Source organism: Fragaria vesca, linkage group LG2, assembly GCF_000184155.1.
Source record: "Fragaria vesca subsp. vesca linkage group LG2, FraVesHawaii_1.0, whole genome shotgun sequence".
NCBI lineage: Eukaryota > Viridiplantae > Streptophyta > Magnoliopsida > Rosales > Rosaceae > Fragaria > Fragaria vesca.
Window position 1 is genome coordinate 4,896,774 of NC_020492.1, and position 23,882 is coordinate 4,920,655.

At 39.4% G+C, this 23,882-nt stretch overlaps 4 protein-coding genes and 1 non-coding gene across 5 annotated transcripts; 1 reads left to right on the forward strand and 4 right to left on the reverse strand.

Annotated features, from left to right (window-relative positions):
- Positions 1 to 1,884: 1,884 nt before the first annotated feature.
- Positions 1,885 to 5,549, reverse strand: LOC101309407. The gene is made up of 7 exons (XM_004289809.1): positions 5,265 to 5,549; positions 4,997 to 5,112; positions 4,813 to 4,905; positions 3,992 to 4,176; positions 2,483 to 2,659; positions 2,320 to 2,403; positions 1,885 to 2,099 (listed from the first exon to the last, which is right to left on the reverse strand). Exons 1-5 carry the CDS (start codon positions 5,359 to 5,361, stop codon positions 2,653 to 2,655), a joined length of 498 nt encoding a protein of 165 aa, XP_004289857.1. The 5' UTR covers positions 5,362 to 5,549; the 3' UTR covers positions 1,885 to 2,099; positions 2,320 to 2,403; positions 2,483 to 2,652.
- A 4,237-nt stretch (positions 5,550 to 9,786) lies between these two features.
- LOC101305632 lies at positions 9,787 to 10,449 on the reverse strand. Its single transcript, XM_004292117.1, has 2 exons — positions 10,297 to 10,449; positions 9,787 to 10,209 (listed from the first exon to the last, which is right to left on the reverse strand). The coding sequence occupies exons 1-2, from the start codon at positions 10,447 to 10,449 to the stop codon at positions 9,787 to 9,789; spliced, it is 576 nt and encodes a 191-aa protein (XP_004292165.1).
- Positions 10,450 to 11,231: 782 nt separating this feature from the next.
- LOC101305915 (endo-1,4-beta-xylanase-like) lies at positions 11,232 to 16,404 on the reverse strand (the record flags this gene model as incomplete). Its single annotated transcript, XM_004292118.1, has 8 exons — positions 11,232 to 11,567; positions 11,796 to 12,437; positions 12,573 to 12,719; positions 12,835 to 12,936; positions 13,020 to 13,192; positions 13,509 to 13,659; positions 13,741 to 13,775; positions 16,383 to 16,404. Coding segments are annotated over 8 exons (1,608 nt in total), but the record flags the coding sequence as incomplete, so codon positions are not given.
- TRNAE-CUC lies at positions 13,306 to 13,378 on the forward strand. The gene has a single exon. It is a non-coding gene; the product is annotated as a tRNA-Glu (tRNA).
- A 2,867-nt stretch (positions 16,405 to 19,271) lies between the features above and the next one.
- On the reverse strand, positions 19,272 to 23,569 carry LOC101309107. The gene is made up of 3 exons (XM_004289808.1): positions 23,200 to 23,569; positions 22,277 to 23,112; positions 19,272 to 20,862 (listed from the first exon to the last, which is right to left on the reverse strand). The coding sequence occupies exons 1-3, from the start codon at positions 23,533 to 23,535 to the stop codon at positions 20,394 to 20,396; spliced, it is 1,641 nt and encodes a 546-aa protein (XP_004289856.1). The 5' UTR covers positions 23,536 to 23,569; the 3' UTR covers positions 19,272 to 20,393.
- Positions 23,570 to 23,882: the final 313 nt, after the last annotated feature.

Sequence of the window (23,882 nt, forward strand, 5' to 3'; positions counted from 1 at the left end):
ATTCTTGATTAATCAAGGAGTAACATGTGGATTTTGGATTTTTATCCTAAAAGGGAGTTTGTAATGTGAATGAGCGAGCAAAATGTTGGCTTAGATCACTTTGCGGGTAATTCAAGTTTATATTAGCTTTTCTTTGTCTGCAACTCATTTTACAAGTTCCATGCTTCTGAATTTCTTGGATGACAAGAAAAAAATCTATGCTAAACTTCCTTGTTAAAAGCTGAGCGAACTTTCAATATGTGCAATGTTCACAAACCAAATGGAGGATGTTCTTGTTTATATCGAGCTCGTTACTCGCCTTAATGCAGTGATTACCATTGAATAATGAATCAGAAAATAGTCTCACCAAATGTCCTTACGAGTCGAAGAGTTTCGAATGAATCAGAAAAGTCTCTCAAAATGTCGATAAGACTTGAGAGTTGAAGAGTTTTAATCAAACCCTATTGTTTGTGTACTCTTATGTCTTCAAATTTAGAAGGATTGAACTTACAGCTACTTCCTCACTCTCACTATCCTAGTCCAGGTTCTGTATATGTTATCAATTTTTTTTGGTGGAATGTGAATTCGTTTGTTGAGTTTTTCAAAGGATAATAACTTAAGCTGTCAGTGGGGGTTGGCTGGGGGGGACAAAGAACAAATGCAAATCAAACTTTACAAGAAATATAAGAGGGGATATGGAGGAAAAGTGAGACATTCGTGTAAAAGACATAATTAGCTGCAATATCATTGTTGATCTAATCATAAGAACTTTAACTTTTCTTCGGAAAATTTACAGAAAAGGAACTTGATTTTAACATTGTTGAGTTAAGAATATAAGTTCAAAGGCCCACCTTGAAAATTTTCATCAAACACTAATCCACTTTTTAGACCAGTCTACCCTGATTTACGCTTTGATCATGTCCGACTGATGTAAGCTTAATAGTTTGATTAGCCTCAACGGGTTCTCAACATTACAAATGACATTTTGAAACCATTTTGAGAGATTGAGATTGAAAGAAGCATTGTGTTTTGGTCTAGTTTCTTCATTTACTTTGTGAATTGAATGAATCACGGGTGGCTTGTGCTGATACGCTACAGGCTGCAGCCACCAGAATTGAAAGAACAGAGGGACTCATAACTCCATTTTTTAAAAAAAATTTATAGAGAAATTATAATCACTAAATAGAAACGCTACGAGGACACCCCAAATTTACATTGTCAAAAACAAGAGCAAAAGGATGCATCTGAGGGAACACCATCCTTCTAATAGCAGCAATTCACAACCCTATGACCTAGGTTAGCTAGGGCATTAGCCACATAATTGGCCTCTCTAAAGGTAAGTTTGCTGATGTCTTGGAACAGCTTCAAGAGTCACCAGGGGGGATCCGAAACTCCATTTGCAATGTCAATAACGAGTTTGGAATCCCCTTCAACTTCAATCTTCGGATATCCTCTTCCTTGAGGGCAAGCAAGGCTGTTTCTCAGAGCAATTGCTTTGGCTGCAGGAACATTCGCTACACCCAACTTGAAAGCAGCTGCAACAAGGGGTTTACCAGAATCGGTTTTTAAAATGAAGCCATCAAAATCTTAATCCACTGTTTTGTTGGGGTATAGCATTATGCATTTACTCTATTAATAATTTAGTGGGTCATAAAGCGCTAGCTAGAATCATGTCCTTGAAATTATAGAAAATCTCCTTGCCACTTAAAAAAAAAAAAAAAACTCCTTGCCATCAAGTTTTTCCATTAGTCTAGTGACCCATCAAAGTTGCCTTGAGAGTCTTTCCTAAACAATAATCCTCCTTCATTTCCCAGCAATTGTTTGTCGGATGCACTAATAAAAGGTTGAGGCTGAAAAGTATTGAAGTTGATGTGTGCAGTAAATGTGAGCTACAAGCTGCATAGGGAGATAACGATGTGTCTTGCATCATATGAAATGCAGTAACACTTGGTTTTTGAACAGAATTTCAGTGAATATCTTCATTCAGTTACATGTTTCTGATTCTGTGCTCAAAATAATTGCTTCTATTTGTACAATTTCTATACAGCTGAATGCTAACATGTCTAGTTTCTTTACCTATACAGTGTAGTCGAAGGAGCAACCCATATGTCACCATAACCCTGCAATGAGCACCAAAAAGCTATTAGAAACCTGAAAATAAAACACATCAGAATCTTGGACTATATTTCAGGTGTGGCTCAACAAGAAAAATAATCGTACACACTAAATTTCAAGTGCATAGGTCCATTGATCATTTATTTACATTTAGACAACTTACATGAAACAAATTCCTTTATTTATGTTTACCTTCAGAGAGCAGAGTACAAGATTGTTACTTACCCACAAAAATGCTATCCTGCAATTAAAGTGAGGCGAGAAAGTATCTTTGAGTTTCTCAATTAACAGAGGCAAGAAAGTCCCAACCTGTTTAACAACACAAATGATGTTAGAAAGAAATTGACGGAACAAGTTCTAATTCTAAGGGCAAGGTTCCTGAACCCACCTGAACAAGTTCTTGGTTGTCTGCAATTTCTATTGCCCCGGTGGAATCACTTAGAATCCGCTCCACAAGACCACAATTTGCCTGAAGTGCGGTCTAATAAGGAGAGAACTAGCTCCGTTATCTTGCCGATACCTTCCATTCCTATTGCCGATACTCTTGCTTCTGATTCATCAATACCTGCAATTACACGCGGTTTTACCAGTCATATTATCATCATAAATTACTTACAGATGGATATAACCCTTAAAATTCAATATATAGTTTCATCCTAATATCAACCCCAAAGACTGCGGTCACGATTCCTATAATACCTCGTCAAATTCTCTCTCTCTCTCTCTCTCTCTCTCTCTCTCTCACACACACACACACACACACCCTGTCCCTCCCTCCAAATCACACGACTGAACCCGCCTCTCTTTATTATTTTTCTCGATTTTTCTCCTTCAAACAACAACACTCTTGTCCTATATGAATACAGCTCACGGATTATCCAGAAAAAATGAAATACTGAGCTGTGCTGCATTCCTTCTCTTGCCTAAAAAAGAAGTCTCAGTTTTAAGGTTTAGATGTATGCCAATGAATCTGGTGTACGCCAATGAAACGAATGTCAGACCGGCATCATCATGTGAACCTTTAGACGAGAACCTCTTCTCCGAACTAAAGAAAATGCAGTCATCTTGGACTATATTCAGGACAACAACTTCCCTTTAATTTGATCTCATCGCTCACCAAATCATTACAACATTCAGTCTCATTAGACCCTAATCCTACACAGCTTTCCTTCTGCAATTTCATAAAACCAAACAGATAAATCTAGCAAGAGCTCTGCCACATCATGGCCATGAATAGACTAGTATACAAATTGACAACCAAAAACACTGATAACACCAACTCTGAGCCATAGTTGCTCATACTCTAGACTCTAGACACAACAATTCTTTGCCATCGTTTTAAAAATAGATTCTGGTCTCATTAGTTCAGTCATCTCTGCACATTTGCCTAAACCAATTTGCATGCAGCTTTGAAACATCTAACGAACACAAACATTCTTTCATCCAAATAAAAAAAATAAAAAATAAAAATAAAAACCCAGTCCCTAGAAAGCTTTAGAGAACAAGAATTGCCCAGAAAGCAAGAGCAAGAGACAAGTCACAATTAGCAGACGAGTCATTGCCAACGGGATTGATTCCCTTCCAGAGGCCCAGCCCTTCTACTGATTCACTATATCACTATCAGTCCAACCCACCCCCAACTCGAAGTTGAACCCAAACCTGAAGCAATACCCCGTTCCACTTCGGAGCTCCGGAAGGGAATCATTTAATAGTAAAAAACAACAAAATACCAGACACAATACTGCTGTTCACAACTAATTTAATATTTGTAATTCAAATTCATAAGAGAAGCTGTTTCCATGGTTATTTTGAATTTTCCTTGTTTACACCCAGATATAACTAGAACAAACTATAGAAAGGAAAGAAACAAACACCAACAATGGAATAAAGAACTTACATGTGCAATTTCCATATGAGTCCTGCCACATCATCTAAGGCAGGTACGGTCAACAATTCGAAGAGTCTATCAGCTCCTGCCAGAAGGCACTCCTTAACTGCCTCATTATCATCCTCAGACCACATGCCATGTACTATAATAGGACCAGCATACTGAAAATCAGGACCCCTTAAGGTCCTGACTAGCTGCAAGAATGAAAACAAACGAGATGTCTTTCAAGGGGGATTGAAAACTGGGTGAAAAATTCTCTTGCATACAAAATTAGATACAAAACCAAAAACAGACGGTAGAGAAAGTAGTTCAGTGAATGCTTGTTTTAGATATATTGGCAGTAATATGAATTTGCGTGACAAACTCTTTTTCTTTCCATCAATAACAGGGTTTCCATTATCATATCTTCAAATGAAGCCAACAGCTACTAAACCATCAAAAGTTAATTTTGTAAATAATGAAATTTTTCTTGTCTTCTTTAAGTATGCAAGAGAACACAAACAGTTTGCATATATACATTTTTTTTTCTTTCTTGATAAATTCATATTGCAACCTTTGATTTGAGATGAATTTAAGTTGTTCTCTGACTTCAAAAAGTACCACTTGAGACCTCCATTATAGATTACTGGTTTGGATTGGCTGGACCATTCCTTAAATTAATCTCTTATCACCATCTACCTGAACTCTATCACTTCATAGACAGTTGAATTTTTCACCTGTCTCCCAACTTTTTTCATGCATGTCAGTTTATTTTGGCGGTTGAGTTAGGAGCGGAGTTCATAAGGAAACCTTACATGAAACAAATTCTCTTATTTATCTAGGAGACTTACCCACATAACTGCTACCCTAGAAGAAACTTTCTCAAATTGAGGCGAGAAACTCTTCTTAAGTTCCTCCAGTATCACAGGCAAGAGAGTCCCAACCTGTTTAACAACATATATGAAGTTAGAAACAAATTGACGGAACAAGTTTATAACCTATTTATGATGTATTCTAAGGGCAAGGTTCCTGAACCTGTTTGTAATTTCTATTGTCCAGTGCAGTCCAGTGTGGTCTAGCTCCCGTTCTCTTTCCAATACCTCCCATCCCATTCCTAAAGCAGAGAATAAAAGCTTCTGATTCATCAATGCCTGCAAATTGGACACAAGTCCACATTATCATCATAAATTACTAACAGATCGATATAACCCCTAAATTCAATATATAGTTTAATCCTAATATCAACCCCAAAGAACCACAAGCACCAGGAATGAAAAGAGCGGTGGATCCAAACAAACCATACCTTGTAAATTACACAGCACTTGATCAAGGTCTTTGAATTTCGCTTTTTCATCCAGACGACGTCTGTGATTTCTCTCGCAGAACCATCCACCTCCCATTTAGGCTCTCTATACGGCGGAGAAGATGAACTTTAGGATTGGGACGGGGTGGTGGCCCGGTCCAAGAAGATGAACTTTAGGACTGAGGAAATGGATGGGAGAGAAGCAGAGAGGGGAGAATTGAAGATGATGAATTTGATGGGATAACCCACCGTCGAAACTATTTCTGTCCTTTTTCTTCTTCACTCGTAAATATCAACACATTCTTCAGGCCTTATACTCCTGCTGCATTTCTACTCTACCCCCTTGTGATTTGAATTTAGTAATGTAATGGATTTAATTATTGTTTTTAGTATTTATTTTATGTATTAAAATCGGTTGTGAAATTCATACATTTTTTTTAGTGATTTAAATTTTATTTTTTTGTGAATATGTTAACAAAAAAAATAAATGTGTGTGGATTTTAATTTAGAATGTGTAAATTTCATATCCTATTATAAACTTTAGATTTTTAAGATTTACGATGTCGTCATATTTGTGTCGGTGCACTATAGAACTAATAGAAAGAGACCGGAACTGCTCGTTTTTTCGCGCACTAAACCGAAAACAATCATAAATATTAAAATAAAAAACCAGACTTTTTTTTGAAACTAAAAACATGAAAAATGATATCAATTTAAAACAAACTCATAATCTATCATACCCAAAACTCACCCTATCTCAATAACGAAAATCCAAACCCGCCAATTTTTTTTCTTCACAAATTTCAAATTGAATTTTGAAATTTCAGGAGTAGCATCGACCTCCCGTTCAGTCAAAGATTTGGTCTCTGTCATGCTGGTCCTTTCTGAAGCTCTCGTTGACTTGATCTTCTGCTCCTTATAATTCTTGTATGTTTGCTTCAAGCACCTTTGACTGGAACTTTTAGAGGTGTTGAGTATTAAATCTCAGTCATCTTTGCACACCTTATATTACCAATTTACCATTTAATCCTGACAAGTTACTATTTAAGCTAAAGATCTTGTACATGTACACTAATCAAACTTGTACTGGGCATGAATGTTGGATATAAGTATAAGATGGCACGGAGCTTTCACTGTATCATTTAGCCAATGGATAATAATGGAATAAGTTGATTAGGAAGAAACATACTTATCTTTTAGCATTCAATTTTACTTGATTCTGTAATTTAGAATATGTAGATTTCACCTTTTACTTGATTCTGTAATTTAGAATATGTAGATTTCACCCTTTTAAATCTTCAGTACTACATAAAACCAGACGAACTTCTATGCAATCATTTATAGCTTTTTACAGACAATATGTTAATGTGTGAAAATAGTTTCACTAAAAAAAATTGGGCAACAGTGTTAATAAAATCAGAAGGACTACTTAGCAAAGATCAACTCTTTTTTTTTTTTGCACTAAATGATCGAGGATAGGTGAATAAATCGCCTATCACTCTATTTTATTAATAAAAGAAAAAACTCTTTCAAAAAAAGAAAAAACCAAAACCAAAACCTCCTAAAACAATTGACAGACTAGATGAAACAAAATTGAAGCATACCTCTAACATTGTTATTATAAGACAATAATATGGGAGGTGGAGGCTCATCTCACCACACCAATTCAGAACATAACATACCTTAATTTGTCAGAGCATTAGCTATTTTATTCCCTTCACGAAAAATATGAGTAGCTTTGAAATTCATCTGAGAGATTTGGTATAAGCAATTCAACCATGGAATTCGAAGAGGCCAAAGAACAAGAGAAGGTCTATGAATATAATCAAGTACCAAAGATGAGTCAACTTCCAACTAAATATGTTTTCAATCTTGAACCCACTCAAACTCAATAGCTTTAATAACATCCATTATCTCTGCTGAAATTGAACTAGGAATTTCAAGATTCGAGGCAAAAACACCAAAAAAGTGGCCTTTGTAATATCTAAAAATAGCACCATAACCACCCACTCCCTCTTCATGCTTCCAAGAGCTATCAGAATTTATCTTCACTCAACCAAGAGAAGGAGGAAGCCAATTAACTTCAACCACTCTAGGAGTGGCACGTGGTCAACATGGGGCGCTAAAACATTTCAAAATTCTTGAGCATCTCTAGTAATGGTTGATAAAATAGTTGATAAATTTGAATGAAAGTTATATTTATCAATTTATTTTGAGAGTTGTGTTCCAACAGAGTAGCTATTAGAGAAAACTTAGCTATTCATTGACAAATTATTTCTCTTGAATTGATAAATTTGTCAATTTTGCTTATCAATTTCTAAGTTTGTCAACTTCTTAAATATATTGCTAGAGCAAAAATTCATTTGAAAATTGACAAATCTCTAATTTTTTTTTTTCAATTTATCAATGCTCGTGGACACTATTATGCATATGACTCATTGTAAGATGATAAGTGGCTCGTATATTAGCCTGCAAACAGCTTCAACTGAAAAGCGACAACCATCAAATCTAGTTTTATTCCTCACGTTCCAAACAAACCACAAAATGGAGGTAAGGCATATAAGCCATAGTTAGGGATTGCCCCAGTTGAGCAAGTTGACGATTAAGTAGCCTTTGTTGATGGCTCACCAGCTTCGAGAGTTGGCATTGGGTATCGACACAAGGGGAAGATGTGATTGATCTCTAGGCACATGACAATGCAATTGACATGAAAATAGTGTTTGCAGGGCAAACAAGTGATCAGTTCTTCAGCAGATTGTGCAAAATCCTCAAGACATATGGCACAACATGGATTCTCTCTAATAACAGCTTCTTCCAAATTATCAAGTCTTAATTTCTTCAAACCATGAATGAATGATCTAGTTGCAGGAGTGAGATATGGCTTGTATGATGCAATGGATTCCTGTATAGCCATATCATCCTCAGCTCCTCTAATGCGATTATCAGCTCCTCTAATGCGATCCTCAAGTCCTCTTATGAGATACTCAAGTTCGCTAATGCCATCCCGAACTCCTCTAATGTGATCCTGAACTCCTCTAATGTCATCCTGAACTTCTCTAATGCGATCCCTAACTCCTCTAATGCCATCATCAACTCCTCTAAAGCGATCCTGAAGTTCTCTTTTGAGATCCTCCACTCCTCTAATGCCATCCTCAACTATTCTAATGCCATCCTCAACTACTCTAATGCCATCCTGAACTCCTCTAATGCGATCCTGAACTCCTCTAATGTCATCCTCAACTCCTCTAATGCAATTCTCAACTCCTCTAGTGTGATCCTCAAGTCCTCTTATCAGATCCTCAAGTCCTCTAATGCCATCCTCAACTCCTCTAATGCGATCTTGAACTGCCATCCTGTACTCGTCTAATGTAATCCTAAACTCCACTAATGCAATCCTGTACTCCTCTAACTCCTCTCCAGATATATGCCTCTCTGCGGACATGCTTCAAGATCTGATATTAATCTTGACTTCTTGAGGATTTAAAGAATTGATGTGTAATTAACTAGACTAACTTGCAGCGAGGGTGAAGGAGTATATATGTGGAGTAACAGTCTCTTTTAAAAGGGTTAGGGCAAGGTGCGCACGTAATAAAGAGTCCTAGAAGATGAAAGTCTTGAAGTTAAATCAGAAAACCTAAAACAAATAGAAGAAGGAGGATGCGCAAAAGGAAGGCGAACTTATGATGAATTCCTAGTGATATACACAAGCAAGATTTCAAATAATCAAGATCATTGGACGCGTAAGAATCTAAGATCAATAATTCAGCGAAACTTCGAGTGTGGAGACCATGAAGTCCATGAAAATACAAAATGGCTCTCCCTCATAAAAATCAAAGTGAAGCATTTCATCGTGGACATCCCAATGGATGAACTGAACTCTTCTTTGTATTGGCTTAATTTTAAGGCTTAATTTTAAGAGTTGAAGGTTGATTCTGGCTTATTATACTGTGAAGTTTCGAATCCAAGCTATTGTGCATTTAGGATGTTCCCAGAATACATTGCTCCCTCTAACAGTGATTTTCTTGTCTCGAACAAATTGCAACATCTGAGATGCTGTAATGTAGTTGATTCTTCTGTTACATGCTACTTGAGTTCTTACTCAAAAGCAGTAGCATTGAATCTCTCAACATTTTTCTGTTGAAGAGGTCTCGAAGAAGGCCAAACTGTTCTTCGCTCATGTGTCTGATAAATGGGATGCTGAGTTTTATGCCAAAGTCAATGATGGTGTTTATATAAGTATTACATCGACTCGATCGTTTTACATAGGACTTTTTTTTTGGCTGAAAGATGAGTGAGATAGAGAAATGACCCTCTAACACTCTTATGTATTAAAAAAGAAAAGAGAGAAACATTAAGAGAGGGGGATTAGACCAAAACCTCTCACAACAAAATAACAACAAGAGGGGAGATAAACTAAGTGAAAAATAAAATACAGATGGAAAGACCAACTCATCCAATATTTTCTTGAGTCATAAGTTAGGGATCGCCCCAATTGAGCAAGTTGATGGTCAGTAGCCTTTGTTCATGGCTCACCGGCCTCCAGAGTTGGCATCGGGTATCGACAATAGGAGCAGATGTGATTGATCTCGAGGCACAGGACAATGCAATTGACATGAAAATAGTGTTTGCAGGGCAAGCAAGTGATCAGTTCTTCAACAGATTCTGCAAAATCCTGAAGACAGATGGCACAAGTTGGAGTCTTTCTAATAACAGCTTCTTCCAAACCATCAAGTCTTAATTTCTTCAAACCATGAATGAATGATCTAGTTGCAGGAGTGAGATTGGCCTTATATGATGCAATGGATTCCTGTGTAGCTATAACCATATCATCCTCAGCTCCTCGAATGCGAGCTCCTCTAGTGCGAGCTCGTCTAATGCGATCCTCAGGTCCTGTAATGCGATGGCCTAGATACCCACAAGGTTGTCTTGCAATCCAATCACTGACCTAATGATAGTCAGCACTACCCAAAAAGGACACAGTGACGTCCGATATTAAGACAGTAATAGGCTTATGACTGGGCACGTCAGATACCACGGAAAGCTTTTTATCAAGTTTCTCAATAATAGGTGGCACTTGTTCTTCTGGGACAGACATAACCAAAAGCTGTTGAGCCACAAAGTGACTCATGTGTTCAGGATACGTCAGAAGTCCTTGTGTAGCCACCAAGGTTCGCTCACCATCCATTTCATAGTCTTGTGGACCATCATACCAAAGCCGAGTTTCCTTGAAGAGACTTATCACAACTGGAATTTTACCCTCACAGCTGGGTATATCTCGTCGTCTTGTTGGCACTTGCACTACTGCGCAACGAAATATATGCCTCTGATCTGCGGACATGCTTCAAGATCTGATATAAAGGGACGGGAAAAAACAACTTGGGTATACTAATCTTCAGTTTCAGACCGAAAAAAAGAGAGACTAACTTGCAGTAGTTGCGAGGGTGAAGGATCTCTTCTAAAAGGGTTAGGAGGAAAAGGAAAAGCACTTGGTATTTGTCCCTTTAGAAGTTGTAATACCAAAAAAGGCTTTTGGATTCAGGAGGGTCGATCAAATCCCTAGTTACTCTTGTATTAGTTCTGAGGTTGGAATCCCGCTTGTATAAGGATTAGGAAAAAGGTGTTAACGCCTAAATCGAAAGGGATTTGTAAAGGTGTGCACATAAATAAGAGATAAATAAAGAGTCCTAGAAGAGGAAGTCTCAAAGTTAAAATCAGAAAACCTAAAACAAATAGAAGAAGGATGAGTCTTCTGGAATCATGGTATCTTAGAAAACTATTCAACTTGATATGTGGAGTATCTGTGATTAGAAGATGCATGACAATAATATGTTCTCTGCATATATAATGCAAGATGCAGCAAATGAAAACTGTGATAAATCCTCCTCAGTAAATACATTATGCTTCTTTGAATCTTACCTAAAGCTAAGCAAATTTTTTATGTATCATTTTTAATACAGGATTACAAGTTTACAACAGAATGCTAACATGTCTAGTTTCTTCACCTTGGCACAGTGAGAATGTTGAGTTTGTAGTCCTATTACTGTACTTGACACTAACCCTGTACTCACCCAAAAACCCATAAAAGCTATGTGATCCATGCTCATCGGTCTGAGCTTCTATTTTCCTGGTTTGCCATTCTTTCAAGAGCCTGTCCACCACGTCACCGGCTGGTAGATTTTGAAGATTATTATCCGTCAGGCACATCTCATAGCACCCGTAGGGGTGTAGAGCAGTCCAGAGCATTATCCCATTTACAGATGGATGAGAGAAACCTTCTCTTAAAACTTGCTCTAGATAAATGGCCTGCACACAAAGAACATATTAATCTTCACCAGAACATGGAACTTTTATTTAAAATTTCCGTACAGTCACTTTTTTTTTTGTCAACCATCGACATGTTATGTTGCAAATTGTCTATTCGGACCATACATTTAAACAAATTTTCATTAATCAAAGGTCTAGATTGAAAGCCTGACAATATAACATGTGAAATTGTCAAGAACACATTTCCAATATGTAATGCTTGTTTACCTGTGTTTCTTTGTCTAGAGTATTGCTGATGTCAACCTCTGTGAGCCAAATAGGAAGGCCTAGAGTAGCCAACTTGTCTATAATAGCTCTCATTAGAGGGGGGTTTGGTCTTGTGAAATGACCCTCTAGTCCAATCCCATCCATTGATACTCCACCTTGTTGAAGTTCCCTCAGCCTTGAAACATAGGTATCAACTGTGGAATTCACATCAGTGCAGGTCTCCACCACATTAAATTCGTTCATAAAAAGGGTTGCCAAAGGATCGGATTTGTGTGCCGTCTGAAAGAAATCCAAGGTGGCATTGGGGCCAAGTTGTTTCTCATAGAAATCAAAGTGAAGCATTTCATTGCTGACATCCCAATGAATGAACTCTTCTTTGTATTTGGTCATTAGGCTTTGTATCCGAGAGTTGACAGCTGATTTTAGTTGATCAGTACTTGTGAGGTTTCGAACCCAAGCTGGTGTGTATTTGGGATCTTCCCAGAATATATTGTGCCCTCTAGTAGTGATTTTGTTAGCCCGAACAAATTGTAACATCTGATCTGCTATAATGTAAGTGACATTGCCTTGTTGAGGTTCTGTTGCATACCACTTGAGTTCGTTCTCAAACACCGCAGCATTGAATCTCTCCACAAACCAATTCTGTATGAACATGCATATAAAGTATTGTAATTAAGTACAAGGGAGGGTATCAACTAAAACATGTCAGTAATAAATAGTCAAGACTGAGAGTTGGACAACATTAAATGCTACACCAAATGCTATGGACTTCAATACCTGGTAGGGCAAATTTCCTAGTATGGTCTTTGAAATTGCAGATCCAAATGGGAAATCTTTGGAGACTTGCTCTACGGTAATGGCAGCTCCTTGCAGCCCCTTTCCTTGTTCATTTGAGACATGGACCGTCACGGCACGCTTCCTTTTCTGAAAAGTATTGAAGTTGCTAGCTGTCTCAAATTTTGGTACATTTACTCAAACTAACAGCTACCATTTTTTTTTTTTTGAGGTAGAAGAGGTCAAGTAGTACACCAGTTCTTACAGTGTTGATCATATACTGCTGATAAGTGTTCCATTGCTGAACACTAAATGGCTGCAAAGAAGCACTTGCAATTGCTAGGCTGACATCTCTGCCATCTGTATTCTATATGATCACAACTACAATCAGTCTCCACTTGAAACATATGAAATGTACATGTGTTTTGGGAAAAGAAGAAAAAAGATTACCTGGAAGAATAGTATAGAGAGATTAGAGGGTGAATCTAGGACAAAGCCACCCTTGAGGAATGACCAGCATCCTCGCTTGGCCAAAACAGTTCCTATACAACTGTATGTTTCATCTTCTGCCTTTAGACTTGCCTGTATCATAGCTGAACCCGCACTCCTTAGCTTCACCCAACCTGTTAATCAAGCACCTTATACCATAAGTAACATTTAATTTTCTACTAGCGATTGGATTTGTATAAACCTAACAGATATAAATATTCAGAGGCAGCACGATATATAACAACAATCCGTTGTAGTCTAGTTGGTCAGGATATTCGGCTCTCACCCGAAAGACCCGGGTTCAAGTCCCGGCAACGGAATTTTTTTTTTGTGTGGCTTTCCCCAATGACTCCTAAGTCCTAACTGTACTTAACAACCCTCTATTGTGTAAGGTTAGAGTCCTAAATTCACTAATAACAGAGATAGACCAGAATGATGAGAAAACTCAACTAGAGAAGCTGTAAATGGTGCCATTTCCGGTGAGATTTTTGAGTAGAAATGCCGGTGAATAAACGCCTCCCTTGTCTCTGTCCACAACAGCTGAAGGCTCATCAACAATGATCCCTCCACCATATAGAGGTTTCTCCGGTTGCCTTTTACACTGTCAAAAACAATCAACCAGTGTAAAATTAGTTACTGTGCAACTCAAAATTAATCTGGGAAAATACGAGTTCTGTTTTACCTCAGTGTAAGCAGTAGAGTCGTATAGTGGACCATCTGCAACAACCATCAAAATCAAATCAGTAAAAACAGATAATGTAATTTGGCCATGTACATTGTGCAATGAAAACCAAGCAACATGGGACTAAATGAAAGGGGAAGATGAAAAACCAAAGGAGAAAACAAAGGGTGAGCCCAGGAGGAGAAAGAACATGAGAAGTTGCAGCCTAACAAAGATGAGAATTGTGCTTCCCATTTCCTGTTACTGTTTAGAGATTGAAGGTAGCAAGCTAGCTTGTGTTGTAAATATATATAGTGTTACTGAAATAGGGTTTTGTAAAAGTAATAAAGAGTACTGTACTATACTACTATAAATCGATCTACCCCATATGGCATATTAATTCCAGTTTCTTGTTCAAGCATGCTCTCCAAAATAATGGAGGTGCTGAGCTATAAGAGAGTGAGGAGTGTACTTAAAGATGAGGTGAGTGGTCACAAAAGGCCACAGTGAGCAGAGGATTGAGTAGCCCCGTGGGTTGCTCACATGTATTCTAGGGGGAAGCTAGTTTCATGTGAATGCATTCTTGTCTTGTTTATTTGACTGGTTCTGTACAATTTTAACTCCATTTTCTTGTTTTTAGGGTTGATGATGATCCCATAATAATCATATTTTTGTTTTGATGTTAAACACTACCGAGTCCAATCCAAGACATTGTATTCCTTTTCTGTTTTGGCTTTTCCTATCTGGTACCTCGGTTGCTTAATTGATGCAGCGGAAATATAAAAGTTGGAATGTCACATCCCGACCCTTATATTTTTACCTTATTTACTAGCGTGATTATAATAAGAATTTTACCGTCTCCGTCTTTGAGTTAATAGTTTAATTGGTCCCTAAAGGGGTTTTAGGGACGATTATGTGCGGAGGATTGTTCGTAGGAGAAAATTTCGATGACGGTAAAAATAGTAAATTTTAGCTAGTAAAAGGTAATTTTTTATTCGGGTATTATTTTTTCGGGGTGTTTTATTTTTTTGAAATTGGGTTGTTTAAAGGGTGGACCGGTTTGGGGTGTGAGGCCCAAACCCATATTTTCTTTTTCTTCCTCTTTTCTTCCCGGTTTCCTCCCGAGCCTCTTCCCCGCCGGAAACTTCTCGCCGTCTGTACGCCGCCGTCCGGCCACCGTCTGCCGCCGCTCCGGTCCCGTTCGGTTGCCCTCCGACTCAGCTATCTTCCAGGACCGGTGACAGCCCCCCTAGCGCCGCCGTGAGAGAGCGGTGCCGCCCGAAAGGTTAGACTGCCCCGAACTTCCGGTCGTTGGAACTCCCTCCTCCGGCCACCAAAACCGGCGATCCTTGGCTCGTTTTGTAGCCCTCCTCCCGTGCAGCAACCCCTCCAATCAGCTCACTCCCTCTTGAGCTAGGTAAAGAGAAATGTGGAGTTGAATTTTCTAGGGCTTTTAGGATGTTTTCGTTCGATTAGCCTAGTTAGGCTTGGAATTGGGTGATGTGCTGGTTAAGAAAGTTGTAGAGCTTGATGAGGAGATTATTCTGTCAAAATTTCATAGGTTTTGGAGGTCGCCGGAATTGGCCTCCGGCCGCCGCTGGTTAAGAGATTTTTAGGGTTTTAAGTGTGGAATATTAAGAGGAGTATATTGATGTGAATTATGGAATTTTTGGATGAGATTTGGATAGGTTTGTGAATTTCCGAAGTTTGGTATTTTTTGCGGTTAATTAATGTAGAATCCGGCAGTAGGATTTAAGTCGTATTTTTGGGAGGTTGTATTTACGACTGTAGAGCGTTCCGATTTAAGAATATCGAAGTTAGGCAATGATGAGCGTATTTATGGCTCTCGGGTAATTTTGCCTATTTTGACTAAATATTGGATTATTGGTTGGGAAATTAATATTATATTTGGAACAGGACGTGAGGAGGCTCGAGCAGACGAGGCCCCAGATCGACATCAGGCTTAGGCCTAATTTGTGAGTGGACGTTTATTTTAAATAAATGCATGCTATAGTTCATGGTTGAACAATTAATGTTGCTGAATATTTTAACGTAATTTTAATTTGACGATTTTTATTTCTCTTGAAGAGTTACCGAAAATGAGATTTTCGGTGGATATAAATATGTATTTATGAAAGAGTATGTATATAAATGCTAGCTAGCCATATGTGTCTGTCCACCTTAATGACGTAGCATATAGCCGCATTATGGTGTGACGTGAGCGTTGGACGTGAGCGTAGTAGCCCTATTTGAGTGTTTAATTCATATAGGGGGTATGGACACATATTTATACACCCGTCTGTCCATCTTGATGGCGTAGTGTAGCGCCGCATTAAGGCGTGACGTGAGCGTTGGACGCAAGTGTAGTAGCCATATATAGACCCATGAATTTATATAGGGAGTATGGACGAGTGTAAATACATACATATATTATAGAGTCTGAGAGGCTCGATATTTTATGAGATAAAAGTTTTATCGCTTGCGGCATGCATTCGATTTTTCCTTAGAAATTAATTTGGGGAAACATAAATATTTTATTTAGTATTTTATTTTTTGTTCACTCACTCTAACGTTATTAAATGTTTTTCCCCTGGGCCCTTCGTTTTAAATTGCCCAGTCTGCAGAGTTCGGGTTGGATCTAGTAGGAGGCGAGGCATAGTCACCCGTATTTCTGCCAGTTTTCATCAGTAGGTTACCTGTTCAACCTACTCGTGTTTTCTTGCTTCCGCTAGAATCTAGTAGCTCAGGATATTTTGGGATTGTTGTATATTATTTCGGTAGTGTGCTCGGCCTGTTGGTATTGTGTTTAGAATTTCTGAAGGTTATTTATATGATATTTGGACGTATTGTTTTTAAGAGTGAAATTTGGAATTTTCGAGTTAGGGTTGTCCATCTGCAAGGGAGATTTTCTCAATCTTTTCAGTAAATTTTCCTTGGAGGTGGTCCCTGCACGACTTACTCCGGGTTTCAGGGTGAAATCCGGGGTGGGTCGTGTCATGGAATCTATCAACGGTGACTTGAATTCTATTTTCTCGAATCTACGAGAAGAATCTGGAATCCACCAGAAAAGTTGAGACAAACTCAAGGGTTTTTATTAAGGATTAAATTCAATTTGCCCCCTCGTACTTTAGGTCAATAATCAGTTTGGTCCCATATCCTTTTTTTAATAACGTTGGTCCTTGAAATTTTATTTCACATCAGTTTAGTGTAATTTTTGAATTGCCCTCCTTATCATGACGTCATGCGCTGAGTTATCCGCGACACAAGAGCCCAGTTTCTGACTTAAAAGGGCAAAATAGTCATTTTATACTCCAATCCCACTCTTCTCTGCCAGCTTCGACTCCACCACCGCCACTCTCCGTTGGATTGGAGTATATAGAGTTGTACATAGTCAACTCCCCTTCCACTTCAACTCGGACATCCCAAACATCCTCCCCTTCTTCCTCCTCCACCCTCTCAGAATCAAGCAATTCCGCCCTCGCAATCACAACCCGAAAACCCCGAACTCCTCGGAAACGTCCCAACCAGACTTACAATGAAGCCGCTGCATTACTCTCCACTGCTTACCCCAACATCTTCTCCACCAAAACCCTCACAAATCCTCGCAAATCCACCAAACCCCACGACTTTTTCCTCGACCCCTCATCCTCCCAATTCCTCCTCCCTCTCCGACTCATCAACAATTCCGCTACTTTCTTCCTCCATAACCCAATTATCCAGAAACCCAACTCCTGATTCGAGCCGAAAGCCATCAATTCATTCGAAAAGTCGTGCAATTCTCCCAGGGAATTCAACTCCCCGGTGAACTTCGACTCCAACTCCAACTCCTCCATGGAGATATGTGACGACGACGCAAAATCAATGCTGGATGAGGAGATTGATGAGGGTATTGATAGTGTCATGGGGAGTAGTACAACCAGCATGAGCATAGACTCAGTCGACGAGTCGTCCACTAGTAGTGACCGAATGATGATGAGTTCATGCTATGGCTACCCAATGGGGTTGGGATTTGGAGGAAACTTGCAATTTGGATTCAGATTCAGACAAGAAGGAGTGAGGCCGTTGAGGAAAGTCGACGACAAGGTGAACTGGTGGAGTTTCCCCACATTCGATGTTTTTGAAATCTCGCCTAGATTCAACAAATCTCGGCCATCGCCACCTTCTGCGGGGAAGAAGAAGAGGAAGAAGAAGAAAAAGATGGAGAAGCTGGTGGTGGTGGAGTTGAAGCTGGCGGAGAAGAGTGGGATTAGAGTATAAAATGACTATTTTGCCCTTTTAAGTCAGAAACTAGGCCCTTGTGTCGCGAACAACTCAGCGCATGGCGTCATGGTAAGAAGGGCAATTCAAAAATTGGACTAAACTGATGTGAAATAGAACTTCAAAGACCAACGTTATTAAAAAAAAGATATGAGACCAAACTGATTATTGACCTAAAGTACGAGGGGGCAAACTGAATTTAATCATTTTATTAATATCAAAAAGGTTCCAACTACAACTGATAAAAAGCCATTATAAAGGAGCAAATAAACCGTAGGGCAACTAACATCAAAGCCTAAAAGCCCATGGATTAAAAGAAAACCAAATACAAAACAAACTATTAAAAATAATTGCTGAAAACAAAAAGTTTCGACTACAACTGATAAAAGGTCCTTATAAAGGAGCAAATAAACCATAGGGCAACTAACATCAAAGCCTAAAAGCCTATAGATTAAAAGAAAACCAAATACAAAATAAACTATTAAAAATAATTGCTGAAAACAAATAAATCTGCATTTTGAAGGCCTAAACGGACTCGGATGGCCTAAAAAGCTCATAGGTTATGGAAAAGCTACAAGTTTGATTTGTTGGGCCGTTCTGTTTCCAAAAAGGTATTATAATGGTCAATCGGACACCGAACGCTAAATCTACAGCAAATCGGATCTGAACTTGTTTCGATCAATCTGCTCTTCAATCTCTATTGTCATCTGTTCTACATCATTCATGTTTAGTCTGCCCAATACTTCCATCAGTCTCAGGCTTTCAGTCTATCAGTCTCAGGCTTTCAGTCTATGTAGTGGGATTTACATGTCAGGGTTAGCTTCTTAGAGCAAGAAGGGCTACTGCGGAGAATAATCGGAATATGTTAGCTAATATTTATTAGAACAATCGAAATAAGGATTAGGCGATCGAAGCGTTTGATGAAGCTTCAAATGGGCATTCATATATAATCAGAGAGAACAATGACACTCATGATGTGCAACCTAATAAGCTGCTTCATGGCACCCTTGAAGAGACTATATACTTTGTGCCATTGTCCTGGACTTCAGGACCTTATTAGTTGTTAGGTTCTAACTAATTAATTGTTGCAATTGAACAATGAGTTGCATAGTGCTCAATGTCATAAGCTTCTTCACCACACCCTCATGGTGACAAAATAGTGGCTCTGTCACTAGTTGTTATGCAAACTATCTATTAGCTCAAAATGTGTGACTACTCTCAAGTCTTAACAAACTCAACCAAAACTAGCTAGGACAGTATGTGAAGGGCATGATAGTTCCATTTATGGCCTGCACGGTGCTTTAGCTGCAAGTCTTGAGTGTCTCATTGTATGGGGAAAAGCTATAAAATGTAACCAAGCACTGCATGTGTTCTTGAAAAGCTTTCATGGCGGATTGGCATTGAAGCGGTGCACCACACAAGTCAGAAGCATGGAAGTTGATACCACATGCTGTGTTGATCGATGATGTTAAAGAATGGCAGATTTACAATTTCACTTGCACCCTGATATTACAGATTATTTATCAGGCTAAGGTGAAAACTGTACGCTTTGTTCCCCTATTATTATGTCAATCTAATTAATAAGGTCCCGGAACAAAAATAAGAAGCTAGAAAAAGTAAAAAGGAAGCTCGAGATCCACAAGCTTGAACTTGCTTGAAGTTACAGAGAACTTTCAAATCTTAAATTTCACTCAGCTGGGACTACCTCACCCTGCTTCCTCCTCATTTCTCAAATTTGTTCCTTAGCACTAGCAACTTTTCTGTTGTCTGCTTTCATCTTCTTCAATTCCTTTTTTCTTTTTATCAAGGGAGGGCAGCGATTTGAACTTGAAACTTCTTTCTTTGATAAGAAATCAAGCTCCCATCAACATGGTTCATCAGTCCACACTTTCAAATGGTCTTTGGCTGGAGGATTACACCTTCAATGTGCATAGACAGTTCGAAAAGAAACATTCTTATTTCAGTGTCACAACCAAAATATCAAATAACCTGATTGATCAATGAAGAGGTTACCGGAATTTTGTAGAGGTTACATGGGGAAGAAATAAGTTTTTCGTAAATGAATCCCCAAGGCTCACCATTTATCGAAGGTGGTAGTCATACCAGAAGCAAAAGAATTATATTATGATGATTGATTTATGAACACACTAGCCTATTAGGTAGGCAAGAAATTACACACTAATTCAAAACAAATATGGTGGTGGGAAGAATTAAGGATGCCTATCAAACAACTTAACCACATATTTTTTTCGTAACGAGGTGACTACTAATTCTCCCTGGACTGATCTCATGGAATGATATGAGCAGAAATGGATGTAGCGAGTAGCTAATTCTAGATGGAGGACATCATAAGGAGAAATAACCCATCAGTCCTCAGAATCATAATCTCGGCCTCCCAAATCCCAGTTTACTTGTTACTATCTGAGATTCGAAACTCTCTTTGTTTTCTTTCCGGCTTGAATCTTCGTGTAAAGCCGCTTAGTTCTGATGGACAACAAAATGTCCAAACCAAACCCTACAACACAGGCAATGGCCATGACAACAAACACTAGTCTGTAACAATGAGCACCAACGCAGGTGTTGCCACCTCCGGCCGTTGGGGTGGCCTCCATATCATATAAAAAGCCAGCAAGGAGGCCTGAGAAGAGTAAGGACCCAAGTGGGAGATTGAGGATCAGAACATTGTAGATAAGCCCATAGTATTTGAGACCAAATAGTTCAGATGCAGTTGGGACAGTGATAGCAAGACGAATCCCATAGCAGATTCCGACCACGATTGAACCAATGTAGAGGGAACCAGGCACGGCGATGGCTAGGAGTATGTATCCAACAGCCATTAGAATCTGAGAAGCTGCATTCCATAGTGGCCTTGGTATTGCCGCTTTCCTGTCATCGAAACACATTGAGTTAAACGTTGGTTGACAAAAGTGTACTGCTAGACCATTATGCACACACATTGAACGGTTGGTTCACAAAGTCTACTGCTAGATCATTATGCACATAGACAAATTATTTCCACATCATGTGAAATGAACTGGTCCATGTATAATATTAAGAGTTATGTCAGCAGTTAAGTGGCATCATCCACATTTAGTACAAGAAATAGAAACTTCCAACCATAGTTATTAACTAAAAAATTGATCTGATGAGAAAAACTAACACAATCTAGATAGAACAGAAGAGAGCCTCAGTACTGCTAACACCAGAATAAGTTGAACGTTGGTTGAGAAACGCTACTGCTAGATAAAGGATTCTGCATACGAAAATTATCTCAAGTTCTAGTCATGTTAAATGAAATGGTCCATGGAGCTAGTGAAAAGTTGGTAGAGCAATTTAATTGGAATTAAACACGTATACATCAAATAAGGGAAAGGTCTGATGAACATGGTGAACTGAAAACAAACACAGGCTTAAAGTAGTTTCTAATCAACTTGCTCCATTACACAGTAAGCAAATAACTTAAGGACAAAGAAAATGAGGTCAAGCAATAATTTTTGAAAGCTACTGGTTTACGCCGGTGTGAACGGAATAGAAAACTGCTCACAAGAAAGTATAATAACAAGAGAAGAAGAAGAAAGGCGATGAACAAGTAGACAAACAATTTCTGGCAACTAGTTATTTAAATTTGGAAAGGGTTGGCCCCGTTGAGAAGGAACAAGGAAGTAACACAAATTACAAACGGCCAATATTTATATCCTAGTGGGAAAGTCACCATCTTGCAAAAGCATCCCAAGAGAATAGAATTCAAAAAACTAACAGAGCGGATGGTGCATGCCACTCAAAGCAATAGCACATTCTTAGTTCAGAGAACAAATAATTTCCAAATTAAATCTCACTTTAACAATCATTCCATATGAAGTAACATAGCATGAAAGATAAGCATAGTACAAACACATTATAGAAGAGGAAAAGTATCACAAATCTTCACATTTTCCAACTTAATACCACATTATTCCTTCCCACTTCAATTTTTCAACAAAAGTAATTTTTTAAAATGAGTTGCTATGTTTTTCTTATTTATCAAAATCTATGGTTCTTCCTTATAATGCCTTTTGTCTACCAAACATAGATCCTCATTTCCTCCCATTCCTCTCCATATTCGTAACCTCCCCACCGTTAGTTTTGCAAATAATCAAAAAGTCACATCTTACCGACACCTTAAAGCACCAAATTTTCCTAGTTCAAGAATTTTGGTTTGACTTGTACCATTGACAATGATATTAAACATAATTTATTCTATTTAAATTAAATAAAAATTTATTGAAGCGCAAGCAAGAGGAAGAGGAAAGGGTAAACTGACCTGATGAAGTACTCGGAAACCATACCGGAAATTATTCGCCCGAAAAATCCCCAAATACTGGTGAGTGAAACGAAGATCGAAACGTCGACGTATCCAAGCGCCAGCCCAATCTGGCCCAAATTGTTCATAACCGCCAGTCCAGTCCCCACCCCACACAGAAACGACACAAACAGCACCCAGAAATCCAACGTCCTCATCGCCTCGAATATCGTGTGCTCCTCTCCGATCACCGGCCTCCTCCTCTCCACCGCCTCCTCCGCCACGTCTTCCACCTCCGCCTTTTCGGCCGCCAAAAGCGGCGCCTCCAGAGCCGCAACCACAACCGGAACCGGCTTCTCCGGATCCGAAGACCCGACCCGGCTTTCGGCCAAGGCGCTGACGTAGGTGTAGGCCGGAATCAATAGCGGCGAAGCGAGGAGGAGAAGGAGAGTGGCGGAGAAGACATAAGAGAAGATGGTGGAGGGGTCGGGGATGAAGTCGTAGGCGAGGAGGTAGAGGGCGACGAAGACTGCGAGGCCGTTGAAGAACCAGAAGTATCGAGACTCCTGCTTGTCCTCGGCGGCGGAAGACGACGGGGCGATTTCACGGAGGAAGATCATGGCGGTGAGGCAGACGGCGAAGGGAGTGACGGCGAGCATGAGTATGAAGCTGGCGGAGTTGTTGTTGAACATAGCCGCGCAAAGGTCGGTGAATATGGCGGTGCTCAGGCCAACGTAGCCTTTGAGAATGCCGGAGACCGGTCCCCGGTTGCTCCGGAAGTTCCGAATACAGGTGACTAACACCGCCGTGTTCATCCACGTCGTGCTGTTGCCTCCCATGCACAGGAATATGCACATCTGCGCAAATTACACTATTCATTTCAACAATCTCAAGTTGGCATATAAACTATAAATAATTCGTCGAATTCAATAGACTTAATTTACCTGCCAGTACGAAAGAGGCTGAATTCTCTCGCTGACGACGAGCCACTGTGCGCCGTAACCGACCAAACCCTCGACGGAGCCGATCAAGAGGAGGACCCATGTGGGGAAGCGATCAGAGGCCAGGCCGGCGAGGAGGCCGAAAGCTTTACCGACGTCTTTAGCGACGGAGAGGTTGTTGAGCTCGAGTTGGGTGAGGTTCATGAGGGTTTTGAGAGCATCGGAGTAGTTGGAGAAAGTGTAGTTGTTGCCTGAAATGGCCTGGACCCAAATGGCGGTGACGAAACCCAACCATTTGGTGGCTGAGGAAACAGAAGGTCGCTCCAAACCAAAACCCATTTTAAGTCTAAGCCTTTTGGTTTCTGGTGTCAGTCTAGGAGACTCTGTGAGCTGCTGGTAATGGAGAATCGGGTATTTAAAGAGATATTTTGGGTATTAAAATAAGAAAAAGTAATTGAGAAAAAAGGAAAAATAGGGATTCGAAGGTTTTTAGGTGGCCACCGTCGAATTCAGAGAGACACGTAGGTTTTAGAGGGTTTCTGTTGTCTTCTCCGCAGATATTTACCGTGTTTATCGTCCGACAGAGGTGTACGGATTTTATAAGCCGTGGTAATTCCGGGAAAAGACTTTTTCCAAAACCGTGTTTTCATCGGCGACTGAAATCTAAATACGGTGCCTATCGTTTC